Genomic DNA, 24,728 nt, shown 5'->3' with positions numbered 1-24,728 from the left:
TCATTATTGGGTGGAGGGCCCTTGGGAACTGGAGGGAAATCCTCGTCGTCTGAGTCCCAGCATATGGACTCCGGTTCGGATGTCTTCGGGACGGGTTCCAGTTGCTTCGGGTCGGAAGAAATACACAGGCGTAACATATTACGATGCACAATGCGAGTGGGCAGTGTTTCATCCTGCTCGGGCTGTATTTCGTACACAGGTCCTTCTGAATGGATACGGCGTAGTACCCGATAAGGACTCTCTTCCCAACGTGACTCCAGTTTATTCTGGGGGCGTTGATCTAGTACAAGCACACGGTCCCCGCTTTGGAGATGGGGAGGGGAGGTTGTATTCTTCCCGGGGTGTTCCCAGTCTTGAAGTTTGGTATGTACAATTCGGTGAAGAGTTTGCAACCTGTGGCGATGATTTCGGACCCAAGACGACACTCCGGTCCAGGGCCGAGGCTCTTCGGGGTCCAATTCTACCTCCGTGATCCCTTTACCCTCTCGTCCGAACAGCAGGAAATAAGGAGTATAGCCCGTTACTCGATGTACCCGATTATTATAAACCCACACTAATTCAGAAACATATTCAGGCCAACGAGCTTTCTTGTCACTCTCCAGAGTGCGTAGCATTTGAATCAATGTCCGATTAAATCGCTCACAAGCCCCATTCCCTTGCGGGTGATATGGTGTGGTCCGGGATTTATCAATCCCATAAAGATGATGTAGTTCCTCCATAACTTTCCCCAAAAAACATGCTCCCTGGTCGGAATGTATGCGTTGAGGACAGCCGTACACTTGTATAAAATTTCTGCAAATTGCGGAGGCGGCTGACTCCGCGGTCTGGTCTCGAGTAGGGGTGACCACAGCGAATTTAGTGAAATGATCCACCATGACGAGGCAGTGTTCGTATCCCTGGAATGCGGGACCAATGTGCAGATAATCCACCGTCAAGAGCTCCAAGGGTTCTGAAGTCACAATCGTCTGTGTTGCGGCCCTCTGAGCAGGCAGTTTGGCCAATTCACATAAGCGGCAAGTACGACAAACTTCGTCCACAACAGCCGACAAGCGTGGGTGATAAACTTTCTGTTGTAACCATTGCAAAGTCTTTTTGACTCCAAAGTGGGCCCCTTTTTCGTGAGCCTCTCGAGCCAGTTCGTGTAGTTGAGCTCCGGGCGTAACCACCTGCCAAACAGTCGTTGAGGTTGTTTGCGAAGTGATCTTACGGTACAGTAATCCCCTTCGGATAATCAGTCTCTCCCATTGTCGCAGCATCAGCGACAGGTCTTGGGTCAAAGCTTGTCGTTGAGTGTCAGTGGGTAATTGACCAGCAGCGACCCATTTCCGGAGAAGTCCAACTTCTTCATCTTCTTGTTGCTGTTGTATCCACTTATTACGAGATTGTTCCAGGATGCCCCTGTGGGCCTCTGGGGAAGATACTTTTGCATCAACATTGGTGAGCACGGCAGCGGTAAGAGCGAACGGTATTTCCTCTCCTTCTAATTCTTCGTCTCGATTCTGTCCAGGAGTTGTATGTCGAATCCTAGAGAGAGCATCTGCATGAACATTCTCGGCCCCTCTTTTGTAAATAATCTTGTAATTGTACTTCGCCATTCGGGCCACCCATCGCTGCTCCAAAGCCCCCAACTTGGCGTTTTCCAAATGAGCCAGTGGGTTATTGTCAGTTCGCACTACCACCTCGGAGCCCGCTAGGTACTCTGCGAATCTCTCCGTCATAGCCCACACCACTGCGAGGAGCTCGAGCTTAAAAGAGCTGTAATTGTCAGGGTTACGCTCGGAGTCATGGAGTGAACGGCTTCCATATGCGATCACCCTTTCCCGGCCATCCTGAACTTGTGACAACACAGCTCCTAGCCCGTGAAGACTCCCGTCAGTGTGCAGGATGAACGGCTGAGAAAAATCCGCATAAGCCAACACTGGGGCATCCGAGAGTGCAGCCTTGAGATCTCGGAAGGCCTCCTCCTGAGGGTGTTGCCACTGGATTTTTTGCCCATTGGCCCCAGCGGGAGCCCCCTTCAGCAGGTCATGTAGGGCTCGAGCTCGACATGCAAAATTCTTTACGAAACGACGGTAATATCCAGCTAACCCCAGAAAAGCCCGCACGTCTTTCACCGTCTCGGGGGTAGGCCATTCCTGGATAGCAGCAATCTTCTCCCGGGATGGCCTCACACCTTCTGCCGAAACGACATGACCCAGATACTCAATCTGAGAGCGAAATAGGTGACATTTCTGAGGCTTCACCTTCAACCCGTACTTTTGCAGCCGGCTGAGTACCTGTCCCAACCGCTTCAGGTGGTCCTCGAAGGAGGCGGCATAGACGATGATGTCGTCCAGGTAGATCAACGTGGCCTCAAAATTGAGATCCCCTAGACATCGCTCCATCAATCGCTGAAATGTCCCGGGGGCGTTGGCCAGCCCGAATGGCATTCGATTAAACTCAAACAGTCCCATGGGCACTATGAACGCCGTCTTAGCTCTGTCCTCTTCTGACATAGGCACCTGCCAGTACCCACTGGCCAAGTCCAGGGTCGAAAAATATGTTGCTTTACCCAATGCAGACAGAGATTCTTCTATGCGGGGCAGTGGGTATGAGTCTTTAATAGTGCAAGCATTCAATTTACGATAATCCACACAGAATCGTAGTGTACCATCTTTCTTCCGAACCAACACGATGGGGGCCGCCCAAGGGCTTTGACTTTCCCGTATCACCCCTTTTTGTAGCATCTGAGCCAGCAAAGTTTTCACCTCCTGATAGAGTTGTGGCGGGATCTGTCGATATCGTTCTCGGATAGGGGCCGCTCCTGCTGTGGGGATCTCATGAGTGATGGCGGTGGTACACCCAAAGTCGTCCTCATGACTAGCAAATACTTCATGGTACTGTCCCAGCAATGCTTTTACTTGTGAAAGTTGGGCCGCAGTTAGTCCAGAAAGCTCGGCCCGCATCTGCTCCAAAATATTTCGGCCCTTCTCTTGTGTCGAGACTTCGTGGGCCTGTAGGGTTCGTATTGTTACCTCCCCGGGATCCTCGGGGTGTACTCGTAATTGAACCGCAGCAGCGGGCAGCACTTCTTCTAGAGGCTTTACTAGTTTGGCCAGTACAGTCCGTGCTTTCAGAATGATATCTCGGTCTTCAAGGTTAACGCAGCGGACCAGGGCGGTTCCTTTTCGCACCGTAGCGAGGGAACGGGCCACCAGTATGCCAGGAGGTAAGTGCTCTGAGTGACACGGCTCCACCTGCACCTCTACGCCTTCCAAAGGTATCGGGGCCCGAATTGGCAGGGCCACCACTGTCTGTCCAGGAGGCAGCACAAGCAGGGGTGCCGCTGTCGCGATGACCTTGCCCAGAGCCTCACCCTCCTGGCAGTCCCGATGCACCCGCGCACCTCGCACCAGCTGCTGGAATACCTGTCCCTGAGCTGTGCGAGAACCCCACTGCTTCAGAGTCCTTTGTGTGGGATCATTAAGCAACAGGTTACCAAACTCTTTTAAAATATTCATGCCTAGGGTGACGGGGTGTCGTTGATCAGCTTCTCCTTGAGTCAGCACCACCCCTCTGCGGCCGAGGGGTTTACCGCACAACGTCACCTGCACCCACACTACCCCGGCAACCGGAACCGGCAGTTGGTTGGCGGCTACTAGTCTAATCATGGGCCCCCACTGAGGCCTTGCTGCCTCCGGAAAGTTTTGTTGAAAGTACGCTGCGGGCATAGTGGTTACTTGTGACCCCGTGTCCACCAGACACCGGACGGCCCGGCCCTCTACTTCTGCCCAAACTTCAGGACACTTTGCTACCAAATCTTCGGGACTTCCACCACCCCTAGTTGTGGTTTTCGGCTCCGAGCGGCGTCCCCCCAGCCCGGAGCCCTTTAGTTTAATGGCCGCCGGGGTGGGTATCTCCCACGCCGCGGACACTCTCGGGCGAAGTGGCCTGGTTCTCCACACTCATAACACCGGGCCGGTAGAGATTGACCACCTCGCGGAGAGCGTGACCCCCAGGGACCGGGATTAGCACTGGGTCGTCCAGTCTCCGGTTCGGTTCTTCTCTTTACTTCAGCCAACTCGCTCTTTATATTTTTCAATTCACGCTTCATCTCCTCCACCCATTGAGGTTCCTCAACTGTGTTCGAGGAGGCCTCCACACCTCGGACCTTCCCCACGGGGACCGCCATCCCCTGCTCTTGCTCCTGAACCCGTGCCTGACTTCCCACTTCTGAAAAGTCGATTTGGGGATTCATTCTGATCCGTTCCCTTAAAGCCTGCTTTATCAGTGGATCTCGCAGTCCAGTCACCAGTAGGTCACGTAGGGTTATGTCAACAGGTCCTACCCCTACCCCATCTTTTCTTTCAATAGCCGTATGCAACTCTTGGAGTACATTCATATACTGAGTAATCGTCTCCCCCTCTGCCTGCATCCGGCTAAACAGTCGGGTCCTTAACTCTCCCACATTAGTGGGATCCCCGTGGGTCTGTTCCACTATCTGCAACACCTTTTCAAAAGTGTTGCGGTGCCCCGGGGGTTTCAACATCACTGACCTCCGCACCTCCCCGTCTAGGGCCATGAGTGCCACTTCAGCTTCCAGGTCAGGGGTCATTGGGTGCATCCGAAAAAGCCCCCTCATCCGCTCTGTCCAGCTCCATAGCATAGTATTTGAGCCAGAGAGTCTAGGCAGGTTGTTCAACATGGCCCCCAATGAGATGCTGGTACGGGGACCCTCATTATTTACAGAGCTTACAGCTCCCCCATGTTCGGGGCTACCACTGTCCGCGCTCGGAGACTGCATCCTGCCGACTACGCCAAGTGTAGGGTTCGAGCAGGCTCACAGGATGCAGTGACGAGACACGAGACTGAATGTGGGGTGAAATAAACTTTTATAAGTTTTAAAGCCGCAAGGGCTAAAACTGCTTAAATCAGACAAAAGGGGAAACACTTATTTGTCCTCGCAGGGACTCGTAAAACAACATTAAAAAAACAAAAAGGGTCCTTATTTTCTCTATAATACACTTAGCCTTCCGGGCGTCGCTCGAGTTCACGACCACTCAGGGGTTGCAGATGTGGCTGCCTTGTAATCCACGACTTCCCGGAAGGACTTGTGCTTGTCCAGCCCCGAAGAGACCAGAACGATGGGGCGCAGCAGGCCCTTAAGAAACTGGACGGTGGGGCGCAACGGGCCCTGTAGTAACCGGAACGATGGGGCACAACAGGCCCTGAAGAAACCGGAACGATGGGGCACAACAGGCCCTGAAGAAACTGGGCGGTGGGGCGCAACGGGCCCTGAAGAAATGGGGTCGGTGGGGCACAACGGGCCCTGAAGAAGCTGGCACGGTGGGGCACAACAGGCCCTGAAGAAATGGGGTCGGTGGGGCACAACGGGCCCTGAAGAAGCTGGCACGGTGGGGCACAACAGGCCCTGAAGAAGTGGGGTCGGTGGGGCACAACGGGCCCTGAAGAAACTGTTCAGGGGGTCAATCTCCCAGGCGTCCGTTTAGAGGCGCTCGTTCCCCAGCCAGGTCATGACGCAGTTTCAAAAAAGACATAAACGTTAACAAATTCTGCTCAGTGTCCCCTCAGTAACCGGGACGGGCTCTGCGGCCGCCTATAGCGAGGTGACGTCCCCTGAGGTCGGTGATGACGGGGCCGCGGCTGTGGGAGAAGACAGGGGGGCAGTGTCCTGGCTACTGTACCGGATTGCTGTGTCGTCGCAGCGGTCGCCTGAGATCCCGGTCCTGTCACACCACGGAGGGAATCAGCGGCCGTCACTTTATCTGAATCTTTGCGGGGGGAAACTCCCGGGGAGAGTCTCTTACGCGTCAACCTTCGGTAAGTCTCAAATTTCCCTTTTTCAATCTCCTGCCTGTCTCTCTTTTCCACACCGTCAGTTGCCACAGTCCTCTCTCTGCCGCACGGCTTCCTCTCTCCTGTCAGGCTCTCTGCCAACTGCCACCTCAGCGCGTCCCCTGCTCCTTTTACCCTCGCCCCGCCCCCTGTTGCCCTGACAACTTCAGTCGCATGTCTCCCTTTGTAATCCCCCTGATGTGGTTTCTTCAACAACCCTGATGGCGGTCCTCCTCCCCACAGTCACAGGAGGATGGAGCCGGCGTCTGCGGCTAACTCCGGTGCCCGCTACTAAAGAGAAATGAGCATTCATTGCACTGGCGATGAATATTAATTTCTTTTATAGCAACCACAGTTACAGCCGCCAGCTTCCAGCAGCTGCCGGGCTATCACGGGTGCCGGCTCATAGGGGTGGAGAGAGGTGAATAATCATTCCCTTAATGAGCGTAGACAAGTGATCACTCTGCTCAGGAGCTACAGACACCGGAACAAGATGCTACGAAGGCATGCAGGGAAGGTAAGTAAGGAGAATTTTTTTGTTTTTTTAAATGTTTTTCTCATGGGGGCCACGCATACAAGGATGGGGATAAGGAGCCCCACATGCAAGGATGGGGATATGGAGCCACGCATTCATGGATGGGTATAAGGAGCCATGCATTCAAGGATGGGAATAAGGATGGGAATAAGGAGCCATGCAGACAAAGATGGGAATAAGGAGCCATGCAGACAAGGATGGGAATAAGGAGCCATGCAGACAAGGATGGGGATAAGGAGCTATGCAGACAAGGATGGGAATAAGGAGCCACACAGACAAGGATGGGAATAAGGAGCCACGTAGACAAGGATGGGAATAAGGAGCCACCCAGACAAGGATGGAAATAAGGAGCTATGCAGACAAGGATAGGAATAAGGAACCATGCAGACAAGGATCGGGATGAGGGACCATGCAGACAAGGATCGGGATGAGGAACCATGCATACCAGGATGGGTATGAGGGGACAATGCATACCTGGATTATACTCAAGTCAATAAGTTTTCCAAGGTTTGTTGTGGCAAAATTAGGTGCCTCGACTTATAGTTGGGTTGGCTTATACATGAGTATATACGGTATATATTAATAATAATAATAATAATCTTTATTTTTATATAGCATTAACATATTCCACAGTGCTTTACAGTTTACACACATTATCATCACTGTCCCCGATGGGGCTCACAATCTAAATTCCCTATCAGTATGTCTTTGGAATGTGGGAGGAAACTGGACAAAAACCCATGCAATCTCGGGGAGAACATACAAACTCCTTGCAGATGTTGTCCTTGGTGGGATTCGAACCCAGGACCCCAGCGCTGCAGTGCTATCCACTGAGCCACTGTAGCATTGGCTACAACTTATAAGAAATAAAAGAAAATAAAAATTGATTTTGCACCTTTTTCAGCTTTGATTTCGCCCTGTACCACTATTTTATGCACAGCAAATTTAGATCTCAGAGCCATTGGGCTCAGTCTCCGAACTTGGCATTCGTAGATCAGTGTCATTTCTTACCATTGAGAAAAGTCCAACCACACTGAGAAGCGCGAGTAGCATTGTGACAGCGCACAGACTGAACATATTTCTCGTACCACTTTGATAGTCACTGTCATGAAGCCCCAGTCCAGCAATGAGGTTCAGGGGTACTCTGAACCAGTTCATTACCCCTGTTTGTTCTTTTTCTGGGATCAGTCATATTAGAATGTACTGTGTATATAATAACAAAACCAACCTACAATAAATAACAATAAGTTCCCTGGTAAATTAATATAGAAACAATAATGGAAGTGCCATACTTAATAGTGCACAAGAGTGTCTATACAGACCATGGACTCATGGAGTAGTACTCTTGTTGCCCCGCTACACACCATGACATATTGCATTATATATACATTAAAGGCGCCTAAGGGTGGCCCAACTAGTTATTAGGCTTAGAGGGCAATCACTTTTTCACCCAGGGCCCTGTATGTTTGGATTTCTTTTTCCCTTAGTAATAATAATAATAGGAGTTCAGTCTTTGACAGGTTCAGTTTCAGATATAGTGAGGACATGATATTAGACACAGCGTTTAGACAATCGCCGGTGTTTTCTAGAAAGGCTGGCGTGATGTCAGGAGAAGAAGCGTATAATTGGGTGTCATCAGCATAGAGATGGTACTGGAAACCAAATCTACTGATTGTTTGACCAATAAGGGCAGTGTACAAGGAGAAGAGGAGGGGGCCTAGAACCGATCCTTGGGGGACCCCAACAGTAAGGGGAAGATGAGAGGAGGAGGAACTGGCAAAAGATACAGTAAAGGAGCGGTCGGAGAGATAGGAGGAGAACCAGGAGAGAACGGTATCCTTGAGGCCAATGGAACGGAGCATAGTGAGGAGGAGCTGATGATCCACAGTGTCGAATGCTGCAGAGAGATCCAAGAGAATTAGCATGGAGTAGTGACCATTTGATTTAGCTGTTAGCAGATCATTAGAGACTTTAGTGAGGGCAGATTCAGTGGAGTGTAAAGAGCGGAAACCGGATTGGAGAGGGTCGAGAAAAGAGTTTTCTGAGAGATAGCGGATAAGACGGGAGTGGACCAGGCGTTCCAGGAGTTTAGAGATGAAGGGAAGATTAGAGACAGGTCTATAGTTAGCGGCACAGTTTTGGTCGAGGGATGGTTTTTTAAGTAGTGGATGTATGATGGCATGCTTAAATGAGGAGGGAAAAATACCAGAAGAGAAAGAGAGGTTAAATATTTTAGTTAGGTGAGGGGTGACAGCAGGGGAAAGGGACTGGAGGAGCTGTGATGGAAATGGGTCACTGGTGCAAGTAGTTGGGCGAGAAGATGCAAGGAGCCTGCTTACTTCTTCTTCTGTGACTGGTTCAAAATCAGAGAGTAAGTTAGATGCAATGGGGGAGGGAGGACAGTGCATGGTATGAGGTGATTGGGAGATAATTTCCTGTCGGATCTGGTCAATTTTTTCTTTGAAGTAATTGGCCAGATCGTCAGCTCGGAGCTCCGTGGTTGGGGCCTGTACTCTTGGATTGAGTAGAGAATGAAAAGTGTCAAAGAGACGTTTCGGGTTATTGGACAGTGAGGTGATGAGGGTGTTGAAATAGGTTTGTTTGGAGAGGTGAAGGGCAGTGTTGTTTGTTCTAAGCATAAACTTAAAATGGATGAAATCTTCGGGTAGATTGGATTTTCTCCACAGACGTTCAGCGCACCTGGAGCACCGCTGCAGGAAACGTGTTTGCACCGTGTGCCAGGGTTGTCGCCGTCTGCGTTGTGGTGTTCTATTTATAGGGGGTGCAAATTCATCCAGGGCACTTTGAAGTGTTTCATTGTAATGCTTCAATGCAGAATCAGGACATGAGAGGGAGGAGATAGGGGCCAATGAAGACTGCAAGTTCTTCATAAGTTTCTGGGTGTTAATGGCCTGTATGTTTCTATAAGTCTGGACAGTGGGGGTGACCTGAGCAGCCTGGCAGTTCTTGATAGAGAATGAAAGAAGATTGTGGTCAGAGAGCGGGAGAGGGGAGTTTGCAAAATCATCCACTGCACAAAGCCGAGAGAAGACCAAGTCGAGGGAGTTTCCGTCTTCATGCGTTGGAGAATTAGTAAGCTGCGAAAGGCCAAATGAGGAGGTTAGAGATAAAAGGTGAGTAGCAGATGATGAGAGGGGAAGAGCAATGGGAATGTTGAAATCTCCCATGATGAGGGTAGGGATGTCACAGGAGAGAAAATGTGGAAGCCAAGTGGCAAAATGATCCAGGAACTGATGGGAGGGGCCGGGAGGACGATACACCACCGCCACTCGCATGGAGAAGGGGGTGTAGAGTCTGACGGCATGGACCTCAAAAGAAGGGAAGACAAGTGAGGGTACTTGAGGGATAACCTGAAAGGTACATTTTGGTGATAGGAGCAGACCAACGCCTCCACCAGCTCTATTGTCTGATCTTGGGGTATGAGAGAAGTGAATAGTGCACAAGAGTGTCTATACAGACCATGGACTCATGGAGTAGTACTCTTGTTGCCCCGCTACACACCATGACATATTGCATTATATATACATTAAAGGCGCCTAAGGGTGGCCCAACTAGTAATATAATAAAGATATTCATTTAAAAACTGCATTTTTTATTTACTTGTGTTATTTTTGTCTAATATTTAAATTTGTTTGGTGATCGGAAACATTTAAGTGTGACAAACATGCAAAAGTATAGGAAATCAGGGCAAACACTTTCTTACACAACTGTATATACCTATATAAATAAATTACATACAGTATACTGTATATGTTTACAATATGTATATACGGTTTTGTGCTGTTTCTAAAGTCAACTGAGTTTCAAAAATTGAGCATTTTATGTTACATTTTGCTATTTTTCTCAATGAGATCATGACATTTTGGTATGTTATTATTGTTGATGAACCTTGACATTTGGTATCTTAAGGCATTGCTTTATGATAGATCTTTTCTTCCAAAATTGCATCTCTACGACATTATGCCTCCTGCAAAGCAAGTCCACAAAGTGCTTATCGGGAGGATAGAAAAATACTTTCTACATTGCCTTGCTACCCTTATCCCCCACCACAGGTTTACACTGCTCTTGATGAAAAAACAACCAGTTTAATATGAATGAACGTGATTCTCATGCTCTGTAACTTGTTATTCTTTAATTTTAAGTGAGTGGTTCCTCTAAATTAGCATTTTGCCAGCACTATATAATCTCAAATTATTTTTATCCCCATGTTCCAGCAAGCATTTCTCCTTCCAATGGCTTGCATGGAATGCTCACTTTTTGGTTATGGCTTTGTCATTTGCTTGCCATAACCTTTTTGGTTTTGGCTGTGTACCAATGCTCCTTTTTTCCAGACAGGAGGAAAGGACCATTGAAACAAATCAGTCTCTGAGACTCTGCTACTTGGATGGATTACACCTGACAACAGGCAGCAGATAGCAAGATTAACTAATGTAAGACACCTAGCGGTCAGCATTTTGGAGTGATTTGTTGGTAAGAGAAATTAATTAAAAAAAAAGTGATTGTGGATTGTCTGTTTATCATACTATCTATCAAATGAGAGCATGTGAATGTGTGAGGGTCATTTACCAAACACAATTGAGCCACTTCTCATTACATGGGCACTTTACATTCATCCTGCTAAGGTTAGAAAATTGTATATTTAGTGGAAACAGGGTTCTGTATGTATGAAGAATCGAAGAATCACTGCCTGCAATTACTTTTTACGCTTGGTTCCTTATGAGTATAGATATATTACAAAGGCATTGTTATTTCACAGTTCATTAGATCCTCATAAAGTGACAATACAAGTGCGGGAAATGGAGAGAGAGGACGTGTCACGTGTCCTCAGATCTAAATTAATTATTACATTTCTAATGTGAACAACCAGTGAGGCTTCTGCACCGCCGCTCATCTCAAGCCTCATAGGAATGAGAAATTATATTCATAGAATAAAGCACGATCTCCATCTTTGTTACCCATTTCTTTTGGGCTGAATAAAAAAAAAAAAAAGTCAAAATTATTTCCAGAAAGCTCGGCAATTCAGGCATGGCAGAGCATAAGATTACATCCAGCAGAACTGCTAAACTACTCCATTTGTATAATATGTAATTGGAGGCAATGTGCTTACAGGAATACTAGGACGTGAAGGATAGAGTTATTACATTTTTGTCTGGCTTGACATTACACTGACTTGACATAATGTCTGGCAATAGACTGCTGCTTGGAGAGAAGCAGAATAGATCCTTATTGCTTCGTGCATAAGACAAGCAGACAGCTCATTCTTTCCCAGTAGGTACATAAGACCATTTATACTGGTAAAAGTACATTTTACTCCTTCATATATTTTAATTTCCAGCACTTTGTGCTGTCATGCATATGACACATATCCTAATCAATTTGCTCCCTTGTAATTGTAATGGCGGCTATAGGCAGGTCAGAAATGACACATGGTGCTGCGTGTGGGGGTTTAGTTGCCTCAGTCATGGTTGTGCACTCTATCCACTAATCTGTACAAGTCTGTTTCTTATTAGATCAAAGTATAGCTGGATCCAACGTTCCGAAATTCATTTGGAGGGATACAGCCACATTTAGAGGGGGTAGGGCTCACAGGTGGGCTCACACACTTTGATCAAAATATGCTCTAATAACAACTGATGTTTGTGTTTAGCAAAAAGTGTAATTCATGTGTTCAATGTTTGCAGAGTTTTTGTATTGTCTTGTATGCGTCTGTATTGCCGCCATGTTATAGGCCCGCGCCAGAGTATATATTTGATTCTAGAGGAAGGGCTATCTATTTTTTGCCTTCCTGCAAATTTGGTGCCGCAAGGCAGAACACTGCAATGAGGAAAGTCATTCATGTTTCAGCTATGTCATATTATTGTTTGCACCTTACATTTCTACAACTTCTCGTAGCTAAAGCATGTACATTTACAGATGGTCAAACTTTGTTTAATAGTGTTTTCAGGTCTAGTGACATTAATGACTTATCCTTCGGTACAGAGCACTGCAGCCGATTAGGATCTGACCTGAGAATCCCCCAGTATGCTGCATACCGAGCTGTGCTGTTCCAGCTCTTGATCTGTGGACACCCAGGCACTTGCAATCAGATGATCTGTGGGGTGCCGGCTGTTAGATCTTCAATGATCTGATATTGATGACCTAAACCCACTAATATTGAATGTATAAAATCGATACATTTAATATTTAAATTGAATATATAAAACTGCTAGCCAGGTGCCAAAGCAATTCCTTAAGGAATATGTTTTCTGACTTTTTCTACTCCTGATTTCCTGCTCAGAGTAGCAAATTACATAAAATAAGATTACTGGGTATTGACCATGAATGGGCTGCTTGCTCACTATCCTCATATAGTAGCTAGAGATGAGAGTTGCTACATATACTGTAGCTCCTCTCACTTTGGAAGACCCGGTGTAAGAGGTCATAGTATTAGAGATGAGCGACTTTGCCTTTTTTCGGGTCGAGTCGGGTTTCATGAATCCCGACTTTCGCAAAAGTCGGGTCGAATGCAATCGGCCGATTATCGTGAAAAGTCGAAGGCCGACTGAAACACAAAACCCAATGCAAGTCAATAGGGAAGAAAAGTCAGCAGTGAGTGGAGGACAGGAGACACACCTACAGTGCCCATTTTAATGCCAAAAACATCAATTCTTATTACTTAAGCTTGTCAACCTTAATTTACTTTATAATAATAGTTAGGCATTGAAAATTGGGGGTTATTTGGCTAAAGCTGTGGGGGGGGGGGTAGGGCTGGCTCCAGGTTTTCGTGGGCCCAGGGCCAAAGAGTGTCACTGGGCTCCTTTAACACATGCCACAATTCATGATCCTCTGATACGGCAGAGAAATAGGGGTATAGTACAATGAAAAATACTTCACTTCTTACATCATATGACTGATATCCATTTTAAATTCTCCAATAGCTCCAAAAACGGACAGTATATTACTCTATACAGTATTATGGCCACTGCTTAGTGCACTATACAGAGTAATGAGGCCCATATATTTCTCCATACAGAATCATTGGTCCCATATAATGTTCGATACAGTATATGATGAGCTCCACATAATGCTACAGTATATGTTGGTCCCCATGGATGAAGCTCCAGTGTCTTATGGGCCCAAATAATGCTCTATATATAATGGGCCCCATTTCTAATGCTCCAGTGAATAATGGGCCCTGTAAATGCTGCTCCAGTGTCTGATGTCCCCCATTTGGAAAGCTCCAGCATATGATGGGCCTCACAGATGATGCTCTAGTGTACGACTGGTCCAAATAATGCTCTATATATAATCTGCCCCATTTACAATGCTCCAGTATATGATGGGCCCCATGGATGATGCTCCAGTGTCTTATGGGCCCAAATAATGCTCCATATATATATAATGGGCCCCATTTCTAATGCTGCAGTGTATAATGGGCCCTGTAAATGCTGCTCCAGTGTTTGATGTCCACCTTTGGAATGCTCCAGTGTATGGTGGGCCCCATATATCATTCTCCAGAGTATAGTGCTCCCCAAAAATTGCTCCCAACCTTTAAAACAATTAAATAAGTCTCCTCACTAGGGAATCCCTGTTCTCTGGACTCCTCGTTGTCCCCATCTTCCATCTCTCTGCACTTGGACTGTTTAGGCAGAGGGCATACAGATGTGATGTCATCGCGCTCTCTGACCAGAATGTCACTGTCAGGAAACGTGGAAGACGTCATGGCGGTGGAGCAGGGAGAGGTAAGTATTTCAACTTTGCAAGTGCTGTGATCCTGAGCAAGCAGGGGGGCCCACTTGTTGGCGACGGCACTGGCACAGGGCCCCTCATAGTATGGCGGTGTGTCTGACGGCGGGTGAGACACTTTTGCATACTATGAGTGGCCCTGTGCCAGTGCCGTTGCCCATGAGTATGCCCCCCCACCTGCTCAAGGAACCTGCACTTTCATCTGCACCTTCCTCTTTGTAACTGTGTAAGGTGGTATAGTATGCGGGAAGGGGAGCCTGAGTTTCATCAGGGTCAGATTCTGGCTGTGTAGAGTGCGAGGGGAATGTAGTGGTCTGGGTCAATGTACCAGCAGAATCATCTAGCAGTGGCTGGGCATCAGTGCACTTGTGGCGTCCCCAGGAGTACGGTCACCACAGTGGCATTACCTTCCTCCTAGGGAGTGTGATGTCATGCTTGGGAGCAACGAAGGATCACTCTAGCAGTTAAACCAACACACAACACAGTTCCCACTCTAGGCCAGCAGGGAGAGCTCTGAACCTGACTGCTGAGGAGCTGCTCTCTGTGGTCGGGAGGAGGGAAGTTAGGGCAGTCTGTGAAGGGAAGGGGAAGTGTGTGGACGTGAGAAGGGGAGCTGGAGGATGAGCAGAGTTAAGGCTCACTCCTAGCTGGAGCGCATGGTCCAGATTGCGGTCTCCCGAGTTTGTATGGACACTGACGGTCCTGCAGCAGAAACCGGAGGAAGTAGCAGCTGTAAATGCTCTGTTCCCAACTAAGGCTCGGAGGCCCCAGCAGCGACGTGTGTGAGCCAGAAGGAAAAGGCTACGGCTGCCTGCGTACGAGAAAGTTTCAAAAGAGAGTCAACAGGGGGAACTTCAGTGAACTCAGTACTGCGAGTACCTCAGATAAGCGCTAGAACGGAGGCCACACTACCTATCTGCAGAGAGAGAATTTCTAATTTGCTTCTAGGCTGACCAACTCCTCCATCTGTACTCTGGGTCCTGGACGGCACTTACCAAGTACAGGTAAAGGAACTGCACGACTGTGTCTGTGATCTTTCTCCTGCACCTGGCGCACGGCTCTGCTACATCCTGCACTGCACACCATCTACCAACTCTTTCATCTGCCCTGCGACTACGGCCCTACTTGTGCAGGGCTTCTACATCTTAGCTGCACCACAACATCTGTCCCATAGAAGCGACACTGCAGCACTGGTCAATCTGATCAGAAACCACAGGTGGCGTCACATATCATTCACCTATAAACGTTATTCACCCCTTTGCATGGACACCCAGGCCCTCGGACCGGGTCACCACCACCATGACACATCACTCTGAGACACCGACCTGGTACCGATTAACCCCACTGCCCTGGCTGGCGACCCACACTCCATGTCAGATTCATCTCGGACTGGGGAATTCACGATTTGACTTGATAAACCAGGCATGATATGTGAGAAAGAGCTACATGGACTAATGTGAAGTGTGGTCTGCTGCATCATTCACTTTTGGTGGGGGGTGAAGGACACAAGGAAAGGGGTTCTTCCTGACCAGGAGCCAGTACTTGCCGACTCAGTGCTTGCATTTTTTGAAACTTCAGAAGAGGAGGGCATATTACCTGGAGTCTGTTTCGGCAATGTAAGCCAAAAACAGTTCATGATGCTCCGGCTTTAAAAGCGGTTTACCTACTCCCAGAAAAGGGAGCCTTCGAGGCCTTGTGGAGCCAGACGATGATGCAGGCTCAACACCTCCTGTCTTAGGTGCTATTGTGCTTTTGCCACTACCAGCAGATGCACCACCACCATCAGTACCAGCTGGCAACTCCCGCCCACTTCCACGGCCTCTTCCACCATACTTCCTAATTTTTGGGAAAATGTACCCTGTTATGAGTTCATTCTCTGGTTTGGGAGGTGGTGCGGCTGGTTTGATCGGTTGAGATCTGCCACCTGAGAATGAGGATGATGATTGGATCTCATGATTCTCAGATTGGATTTAAGACAGCCGACGCCCTATTCCGTTGCTGGTGATTCCTTCTGGCTTGTCAGCTCTTGGTTTTCAGCTCTGTTCCAGTCATCTAAAGCTAAGTTTTTCTGCTAATGTTCACACATGATAATGTTGGTCTATCCAGTTTTTTGTGTGGTCTGCCAGCCCCAGCTGGGGGCTGAGCTGAATTTCCACTCTTATTTATCAGTATTTTGCCAATTGCCTTTTTGTCCCTTACTAGTTCGGTCTCTTTTTGCTCTGTCTCAGAATATTCTAGAGTGCTGATATAGTGGGAGAAGTCTAGTGACTTCAGGGTTAATTTTGCTATCAGAAGTGTTGGACATTATTTTTGTAGGGTTTCTTGCATGTTGCAGACAGTGACTTGCCTTTCCTTTCCTGTCTACTTAGTTTGGGCCCCATCATTTGCTCAGCCTATTTTCCTGCCTGTGTTTGTGCCTTCATCTTCTTTCACCGTCAATACATGTGTGGGGGCTATCTATTCCTTTGGGGGTCTGCTCTGGGGCAGTTAGTTTTCCCTTTTCTTGCTTTAGGCTTATGTAGTCCTCCGGCCGTGACGAGGCATCTAGGAACATCGTAGGCACGCTCCACGGCTACTGCTAGTTGCGTGGTAAGATCAGGGATCTGCAGTCTGCATAGTTACCAACTTCTCTGGTTTTCTGTGGCTTAGCTTGTTTTGTTTTTTTTCTCCTCGGTGACCCATTCATAACAGCACCCAAAATACCACCAGCTATATGGTACTGTAAAACAAGGTACAAGGTGTATATAGTATTGGGGAGAATTTGAATCTCCCTAGAGATTTTAGGAGGCTGATCAATTATCTCAGGCCCACTATAGATTACACCTCAATTTAAGAGGCTGAAATTGGCTGGTGTATGACAAGGTACACGGTGTATATAGTATTTGGGAGAATTTGAATCTCCCTAGAGATTTTAGGAGGCTGACAATGATGCTCTTAGTCCAAGTATGGCAGCAGGCAGCCTAATAAGCAGGACTGCTGCACACAAAAGTGTGGAAAAATGAACGCTTGGTAACTGTGCAGAAAAGAGGAAGAAAAATATTTTTGCTTTTAAAAAAGCAGTTTGCACAGCAGTGTGCAAACAGCAATGCAGCTGTCAGGGAGCCTTATAAGGCAGCCTAATAACCAACAGAGCTGATGCACAAAAATATATCCTCCTCTGTCACTGCACACAAACTGTTGTGTTGTACAGTGAAAATCGCTACCAGCAGAAGCAGTTTTTTCTTCTTCCCTGCCTAACGCTCTCCCTTATTCAGAATCAGCAGCAGCAACCTCTCCCTATGCTAAGATCGGCAGAAGTAAGATGGTGGTCGGAGTGCACGCCCTTTTATAGCCCATGTGACGCCACACAAAGCAAGTCAATCACTTGCATGCCCTTCTCAAAGATGGTGGTGACTGCTGCCCATGTCATCGCATTGCCCATAGGGTGCGTCCTCCATCATTGGCTGAAAAAGGGCGCTGGAAGCATCATTTGAAACGCGACTTTTGCGCTCTGGTCGCCTACCTCATGGCCGACCTCACGCTATGGTCGGGTTTCGTTTCATGAAACCCGACTTTAGCGAAAGTCGGCGACTTATGAATATGACCAACCCGTTTCGCTCAACTCTACATAGTATACCTCAAGTCTAGACTATACCCGGGGTTAAAGCAGCCTAGGCTTGATTATACCCCTGGTATATTATGACCTAGGTCAATTTATACCCCAAGGTATAGTCTGGACTTGTGTAATAACCTGCAGGTACTGAGGATGTTGCCATGGATCAGAGACAGACCAAAAGTTAAAGGGTTTATTTACAGGGGATAAATTCTCCACGCAGGGAGAAGCAGTGGGGGATAAAAGTGACAGAATAAACGATAAACAGTAGAAAAGCTAGGGGAAGCTATTAAACAGTTATGCAGAGTTTGTTATGTAGAATTGAAACGGTTAAACTGGAATTCTTGTAACTTATCAGTCCGGGGAAAGCTTGATTGCAGGATATCTTCCTCCCACGTTGGCACCGGTAACAGCGGCGCTTGCAGTCTCTGTAGTCTGTCCTCTGGATGAAGCTGGAACCTCAGGGGTTAAAGCAGGAAGCAGGGAGATGCTGCAAACCTGAGTCTCCCCTGCTCTAAGTCTTTGTATGATACACTGACAGTCTCTCTGCAGTAACGATGCTGCGCACACTGGGAAGTCTCTTTGCCACACTCAGGGGCCCTGGCTTGTCACTGCAGTCCCCAGGACTGAATGCTTGGGTAACTGTCTCTTCACTGTCAGGGGGGAGGTCTCCTTTGGTCACGGAGGTTACCAAGTCCACATACTTACAGCACGCACTATGTCCAGTACTTCAGTCCCAATCCTCTGACAGGGTGTTCTCTCTCTCTCTAGGAGCGCGGTGCTGCAGCCTACTTTCTCTCTGGCAAGCTCTCCCCTGTCTCTGGCGCGCTCTGCTCTGTGCCTGGCATGCTCTCCTTTCAAACCCTCTGCCTGCACAGCTTCGGGTCCACTGCCCCTTCCTTTTCCTCACTGCCCCTTGCAGTCACAAGGTGCAGTCGGTCCAGGTCACAAAGTCTTCCCCCCGGCAACCCTGCTGCTCGGCTATGTGGTTCCGGACACGGATCAGGAAAGGTAACCCCCCTTGTGACTCTTCCTCCTCTTCACCCTCTTACACTTGAGATTTACCATGGTCTGCTGGTCTTCCAAAGTGAGAGGAGCTATATATTACACCAGCACAAGATACCAAGATACCGTACATTTATGGACAGTCTATTGACTTCATTGGGAACTTTGCAATGCTGTTATGGGGAAATTAAACAATTATTGCTGATTTACAAAAATGAATACAGATAATCCCCAGGAGTTGTAGTAATGGGACAACCTATAATCAGCCTTATGTTGATGGACTGATCTTACAAAAAGGTTTTTTTCTCCAAAGTGGACAGTCCCTATAAACAAGAGCTTTAGTGCCTCTAACCAAGGTCCACATTATTCTGCCCACTTTAGAGAGTTAAACATTAAATTATCAGTAAGGTACCACATTATTTTTCCACATTGCCACGTATTGGAAAATACGTATTTTTTTAACAAAACAAAAATGGGATAAGACTTAGGGTATGTTCACATGGGGCATTTTTTTCTGCACCAAAAGCCAGATAGGTGTCACTAAAAAAACGCTGTTTATAATACACATATCTTGTCACATTTTTATGTGCATTTTTACTTGCATTTTCATCTATTCCTTTGAATGGATGAAAAGAGCTGCAAAAACGCTGAAAGAATTGACGTGCCGGATCTTGGCAGGTCCCCAAAAATACATATGGAAAAAAAACGTATTTTTTACATATTTTACGCACAAAATACACAGCAAAAACACAATATTTGAACATACACTTATTATATCAGACATGGATGAAAAATGGCAATGGGAAATGGTCCTGTGTGTAATAACAATTTATATACGTTAGAAACAAATTACAGCCATCGTTTTCCATGGTGATCCAGATAGGTTTCTGGATATTGCTGACAAAAGTAAATATATAATGGAAACTGTAATGTCTGATTGTTCGTGTCCATGCAAGTCAATGGAGAGCTACGCTAATGGTTTTGTTATTTGTATATATTTGTTTAATCCCATTTACATGTAAATCCTGTGCGCTGAACGATGCGGCTAATAGCATTTCTATACATTATCAGAGGCAGGTTTGGACAGTGATGATGTTTAGCCTTAGAGCTGATTTTCTTAAAAAGAAAAATATGGAATTTTGATTTAGGTCAAAGTAATATGACTGCTCTGTAAGTGAATTAGTAGGAAATTTGTGCAGACAGCAAACTGCTCTTATAGATGTGCCATTGTCTGGACCAGTTTCGATGAATTCTACAGATCATCAGCAAAGTGCAGAAAAATCCACTCGCTATTGCTTTGCTTAGACCGTAAGCTCCAGATATTTCTTTGTCTCATTATTCTATGTATAGCTCATCTTTATCACTGACAAAGAGCCAAGGGCAATATTTAATAAATGATTCCTGGGCATATATTTAGCCAGCCAGTGGCCACGCCAATTAGCTATATCTCATACTTCATGGGATTATCGAGAAAGATATGTCCTAGTTGTTTTTAAAAGTAGCTACAAACCATACTGGCATATTGTAACCTGCGAGTTAGGAACTGGCCAGTCACTTGGTATATCGCTTTCTCTGTTTTCTCATTACACTTATTGGGGTGATCCAAAACTCAAATTTATTTTAATCCTAAATCAATTTAATGTCATAAACTAATCTGTTTTGTAATGTTCTTTAATTAAAAAGTCCCTACCTTTCCCTCACTCCACTATCTAACTGTGTAATTATTTTTTTCACTACTTCCTCTTTGATGACCGTTTTTTCGGACTCCCAGTGCATGCTGGGAAAGTCAAATGATTCATCCTCATTGCGCAACTTCTGCCACCTTCCTGAAATGAAGCATTATCAGTAACCTCCATTTCAGGGGCGAGGCTACCAATGTTCTACTGAACATGCATTGGTTGTCGATTCCGATGTATGCTCAGTAGATTTTTGTCACTGAGCAGTGTGCACAGTGACAATGTGCTCACTCACCATCTCTGATTAGAAGTAACGAGCCAGTAAGAGAGCACACTGTCAGTTTGCACTGTAAGAAGATTACATGGCGTGCAGGAATAGATGAGACTAACCTTGCTCCATAAGTGACATCACTTGCAGGGCTGGTGCTGGTCTCAGCTCACTTGTTCTCTCTTTTCAATGTGTACTGACAGTGCACTCGTTTGTCAGCTAGTTACTTCTGGTCACAGCTGGCGAGCGAGAGCACTGTCACTGTGCATATTGCATACATTGTATCTAATCTCAGAGAAAGAGTTTGTTCTCCCCTGCAAACAGTTGGCACAGTGCAGTGACATCATTGAACCCTGGTAGCAGCATGTTTTCTATAGGATGTAGAATAATGGGGTTAGCAGAGCACACAAATCACCAAGGGTACCCCTAGGGCTTTTAGAGATCATTTCATCTTCAATTTGTTCAACTGTTCACAATAACAGCTATTTTTGACCAGGGGTGCCCAAACTTTTAAATGCCACTAACTATACATCAAGCATAAGAGGTACCATAACAGTTTCATTCATTCTGGAGCATTCAATGCTGATAGAGGCTCCTACCATGGGGGCAAGTGAATGAAGAAGGTAACAAATCAGTTTGTCTAAGGCTGGGGTCAGACTTGCGAGTACAATGAGAGAAACTCACGTGAGTCTCTCGCATCAATACATGGCGCTGCTGCCGGCACTCCGGACAGGAGTGTGCGGCCGCATAGAAATACATACAGACGCACACTCCGGTACCGAGTGCTGGTCCGGGTATTGATGCGTGAGTTTCTCGCATTGTACTCGCACGTGTGACCCTGGCCTAACACTTATTCTTCATACGTAGTGTGATCCTGCAAGAATCAAAACTACTCAATGGCCAAAAGTCTTTTTATTTTTGCATAAGTTTGGAGGATCGCAAGCACCCAAGTATCTTCTAATGAGGATATCAGGATGTCATGAATCTGCACCAGGAGAGGCCCATTGTGCTCTTGCTATGGGGCCACACTTCTCTATGCCTACATAGGATCCATTGGTCAGTATGAAGTGTAAGTGAATAAGGCCACCTTGATGTGGACTGGTATGTGGGGTCTTTATTGTTAGAGGAACCTGCACAAAATCTTGCACTCATAACCCAAATAAGGCTGGTGGTTCACATTAAACTTTTTTTTCCCATTAAACACTACATAAAAAATGCTTGCTTGGAATATAATGACAATAACAAAAAAATAGAACATTTTCCAAAACTTTACCTAATTACTGGAGTAAACAGACTGTGCAGTCGGCAGTATAGTCTAACACCCTGAAAAGAAAGGATAACATTTTATTTTAACATGAAAAACATTTAATGACCTGTTCATTTACAACAGTTATATGAATATAATGATGGAGAGAACAAGCATATCTCCTGTCGTAGCCTTGTAGCAAGTATGACAAAAGTAAATTCAATTGCATCTTGTACTGGATAACATTGATCAGACCGCCAATTATTCCTGGGTATTAACTATCTAACCTGGATAAGTTGTAACCAAAAGGTGTCAGGAAACACAAAATGGATTTATTCTGTACAGGAGACTGATACATATAATTAGATAAAAAAAAATAATAAAAGTAAGAAACAGAATATAATAGAAAGAACACAGGTGGCCCCTGAAGCTCAGTTTGCTTTGCTGTACCGTCCTGAGACCGCCTCAGCTGATTACTGGCGCCATACCGGTTACAGGTATCCTGTACTGCTACAGGTAGCATCGGAGCAGCAGGACTGGACAGGCGGAGGATTTATCAGATGAGGATTTTTTTTTTCCTTTAATACTATTCCATGCTACTAAAAAAAAATATCTCCAACGTGTATGTGATGGGTTCTGACTTCTGGTAATATGACTAAAACTACAATAATTTGGACAAGGGAAGAGATAAAAAAAATCTATTGTAATTTGCTATTTAAAATTTATTAACATTTATATATCAATTAAAACCAAAGACTTTCTCAATTTTCTGATCCAGCTAACATTTCTAAGGTAGACACTTCTTGGCTGCTTCCTGAATACAATACCATCTCATCCTCTCATTGCAGCATTCAGCCATTTAATTAACAATCTCATATTTTGAACATGGAAACCCATTTCAGAGAATAAGGTTGAAAGATAGGCAGTTTCTCAGCATCAAACTGATTGAGGCTTTGAGCACCCACTTCTTTAGTGAGAAACGCACCATACTAATTAGATGAGAGTAACCTCAAACTTACTACTCAGAAGTGGTGATGAGCGAACATGATCGGATAAGATGTCTTGCGACAGTTACGCTGTGTACCCACGTTGCGATTTTGTAAGTGTTTCTGCAGTGTTTGTGCAGGATCAGACGCTGCAGAAACGCTTAAAAGAAGTTTCCCATTCAATTTAATGCATTTTTTTTTTTTTGTGCTAATGCATGCGTTTTTAAATGCTCAGAAAATGCTTAGCGGCTAAAAACGCAGCATGCTCATTAATTTCCGCATAGCTCTGCGTTTTTAGCCATTTCCAATGTCCCCAGAAACCGAACGAAAAAAAACGCATCAAAAATGCGCGGTTTTTGTGCAAAAATCACGCAAAAAACGCACGGAAATAAACACGCGGTTTCTGGGAAGGAGTCCGGTTTTCTGAGCGTTTAAAAACGCTAATGTGGGCACATAGCCTTAGACAGCTACAACACTTGGAGGGATTTGCTGTTTGTTAGGCAATTCCTGCATGTGGTGCAGCAGTCGAATAGCCACGAGACATGCAGGCACGGGGACTCAAACATATTATTCGAGCACGCCGAAGCCACTCGGTTAGCACCTGAGCATGCTCGGATAACACCTTATCCATACACATTCGATCATCACTACTCAGAATATATCTTTAAAAGGTCAGACTCACAACATCCACTGGCTGCAGGTCTCCATCCCCAAACTTGACAGCCTCATATATGCCTATGCAGTAAAAAAGATGCATGCGCACTTAGCAATATTATACTGGTGCCCGCTGGACTGGAGAATATATGCCTATGATGCTGCTGAGTTCGGCTCAAAAAATCTGTGGCAAGTACTTGACTGTTACATATGGATGTGTGAATGTGGCCTTAGCCCAACTCATCTATCTGCCATTGGTTTGTACTGGCTATACAGGCTTCATCATGCACGTCTGTGTCACGATCCATTTTTGGATCTGTGTCAGAGTCTGGACTCTCTTATATAAACCTTTTTCCTTTCTGGCCCTCGGGGGTTAATATGGGTTTTTGCCCCCGGTGGCGGCTGGTGTTACTACAAAGTTTAGTGAGTCTGCTGCTGGGTTTCCCCCCCCGGTGGCCGCTGGTGTTACTACATGTTTTGTCAGTCAGCAGGTGTGACCACGCCCTCCTTCCTATATAGGGTCATCAGGTGCTGCAACTCACTGTTGGTGATATTATTTATTCGGAGACCAACCAAGATGGACTCAGGAGCAGGCTGTGTTGCAGTGGAGCTCCAGCTATCCCCTTGTTCTGGTGCCTTACTCTGCTGCTCGGAGCATTAGCAGCAGAAAGAAGCTAAGTCTTGTTTTTTAGTTTATTTTACCCTTAGGTGTCTGTCGTATCTTTCCTTGTTTGCTATTTGGTGCAGTACATGTTTTTCCTGTCTCAACTCCTGGGGAGGGACTTGGGGGTTTAGCGCAGGGCTAAACAGGAGATAGGGACAGGTCAGGGACTTGGGCCTTACTACCATCAAGTGTACCCTCAAGTTAAGGAGAGTCAGGGCACCCCCTTAGCCTGAGGGGCAGTTCAGGGGCCCAGGTTCCACATCTCCTGTTTTCCCACAACTGCCCCGTGACAGTCTGCCACATATCTTGTCTGCGAAGCATTTAGTGAAGGAATATATAAGCATCATTTTAAACAGCACCATGTCTCCATATTAAAAGTGGTCAGTTTTTGTTCCTCTTTTATTTGCACTGTTAACCCAAGTATTATTATTTTTTCCTTTTATTAAATCCGTCATACAGCTTTTTATATAGTGCTAATTTTTATGGTCTTTTTAGAAGGTGGCATGGCATGTGATTTCTTG

The 24,728-nt window shown here is 46.2% G+C and overlaps 1 protein-coding gene across 1 annotated transcript in view; it reads right to left on the bottom strand.

Annotated features, from left to right (window-relative positions):
* PREX2 (phosphatidylinositol-3,4,5-trisphosphate dependent Rac exchange factor 2) overlaps positions 1–24,728 on the bottom strand; it is a 597,424-nt gene that overhangs the window by 274,818 nt on the left and 297,878 nt on the right. The window contains exon 13 of the mRNA XM_073583857.1: positions 21,931–21,980. Coding sequence (XP_073439958.1) covers positions 21,931–21,980 — 50 coding nt within the window. The remainder of the gene's footprint in view (positions 1–21,930; positions 21,981–24,728) is intronic.

Source organism: Dendrobates tinctorius, unplaced genomic scaffold, assembly GCF_039654945.1.
Source record: "Dendrobates tinctorius isolate UK_male_01 unplaced genomic scaffold, ASM3965494v1 ptg000082l, whole genome shotgun sequence".
Lineage (NCBI taxonomy): Eukaryota > Metazoa > Chordata > Amphibia > Anura > Dendrobatidae > Dendrobates > Dendrobates tinctorius.
The sequence above is the reverse complement of the archived record's forward strand: the minus strand, read 5'-3'. Positions and strand labels throughout refer to the sequence as shown.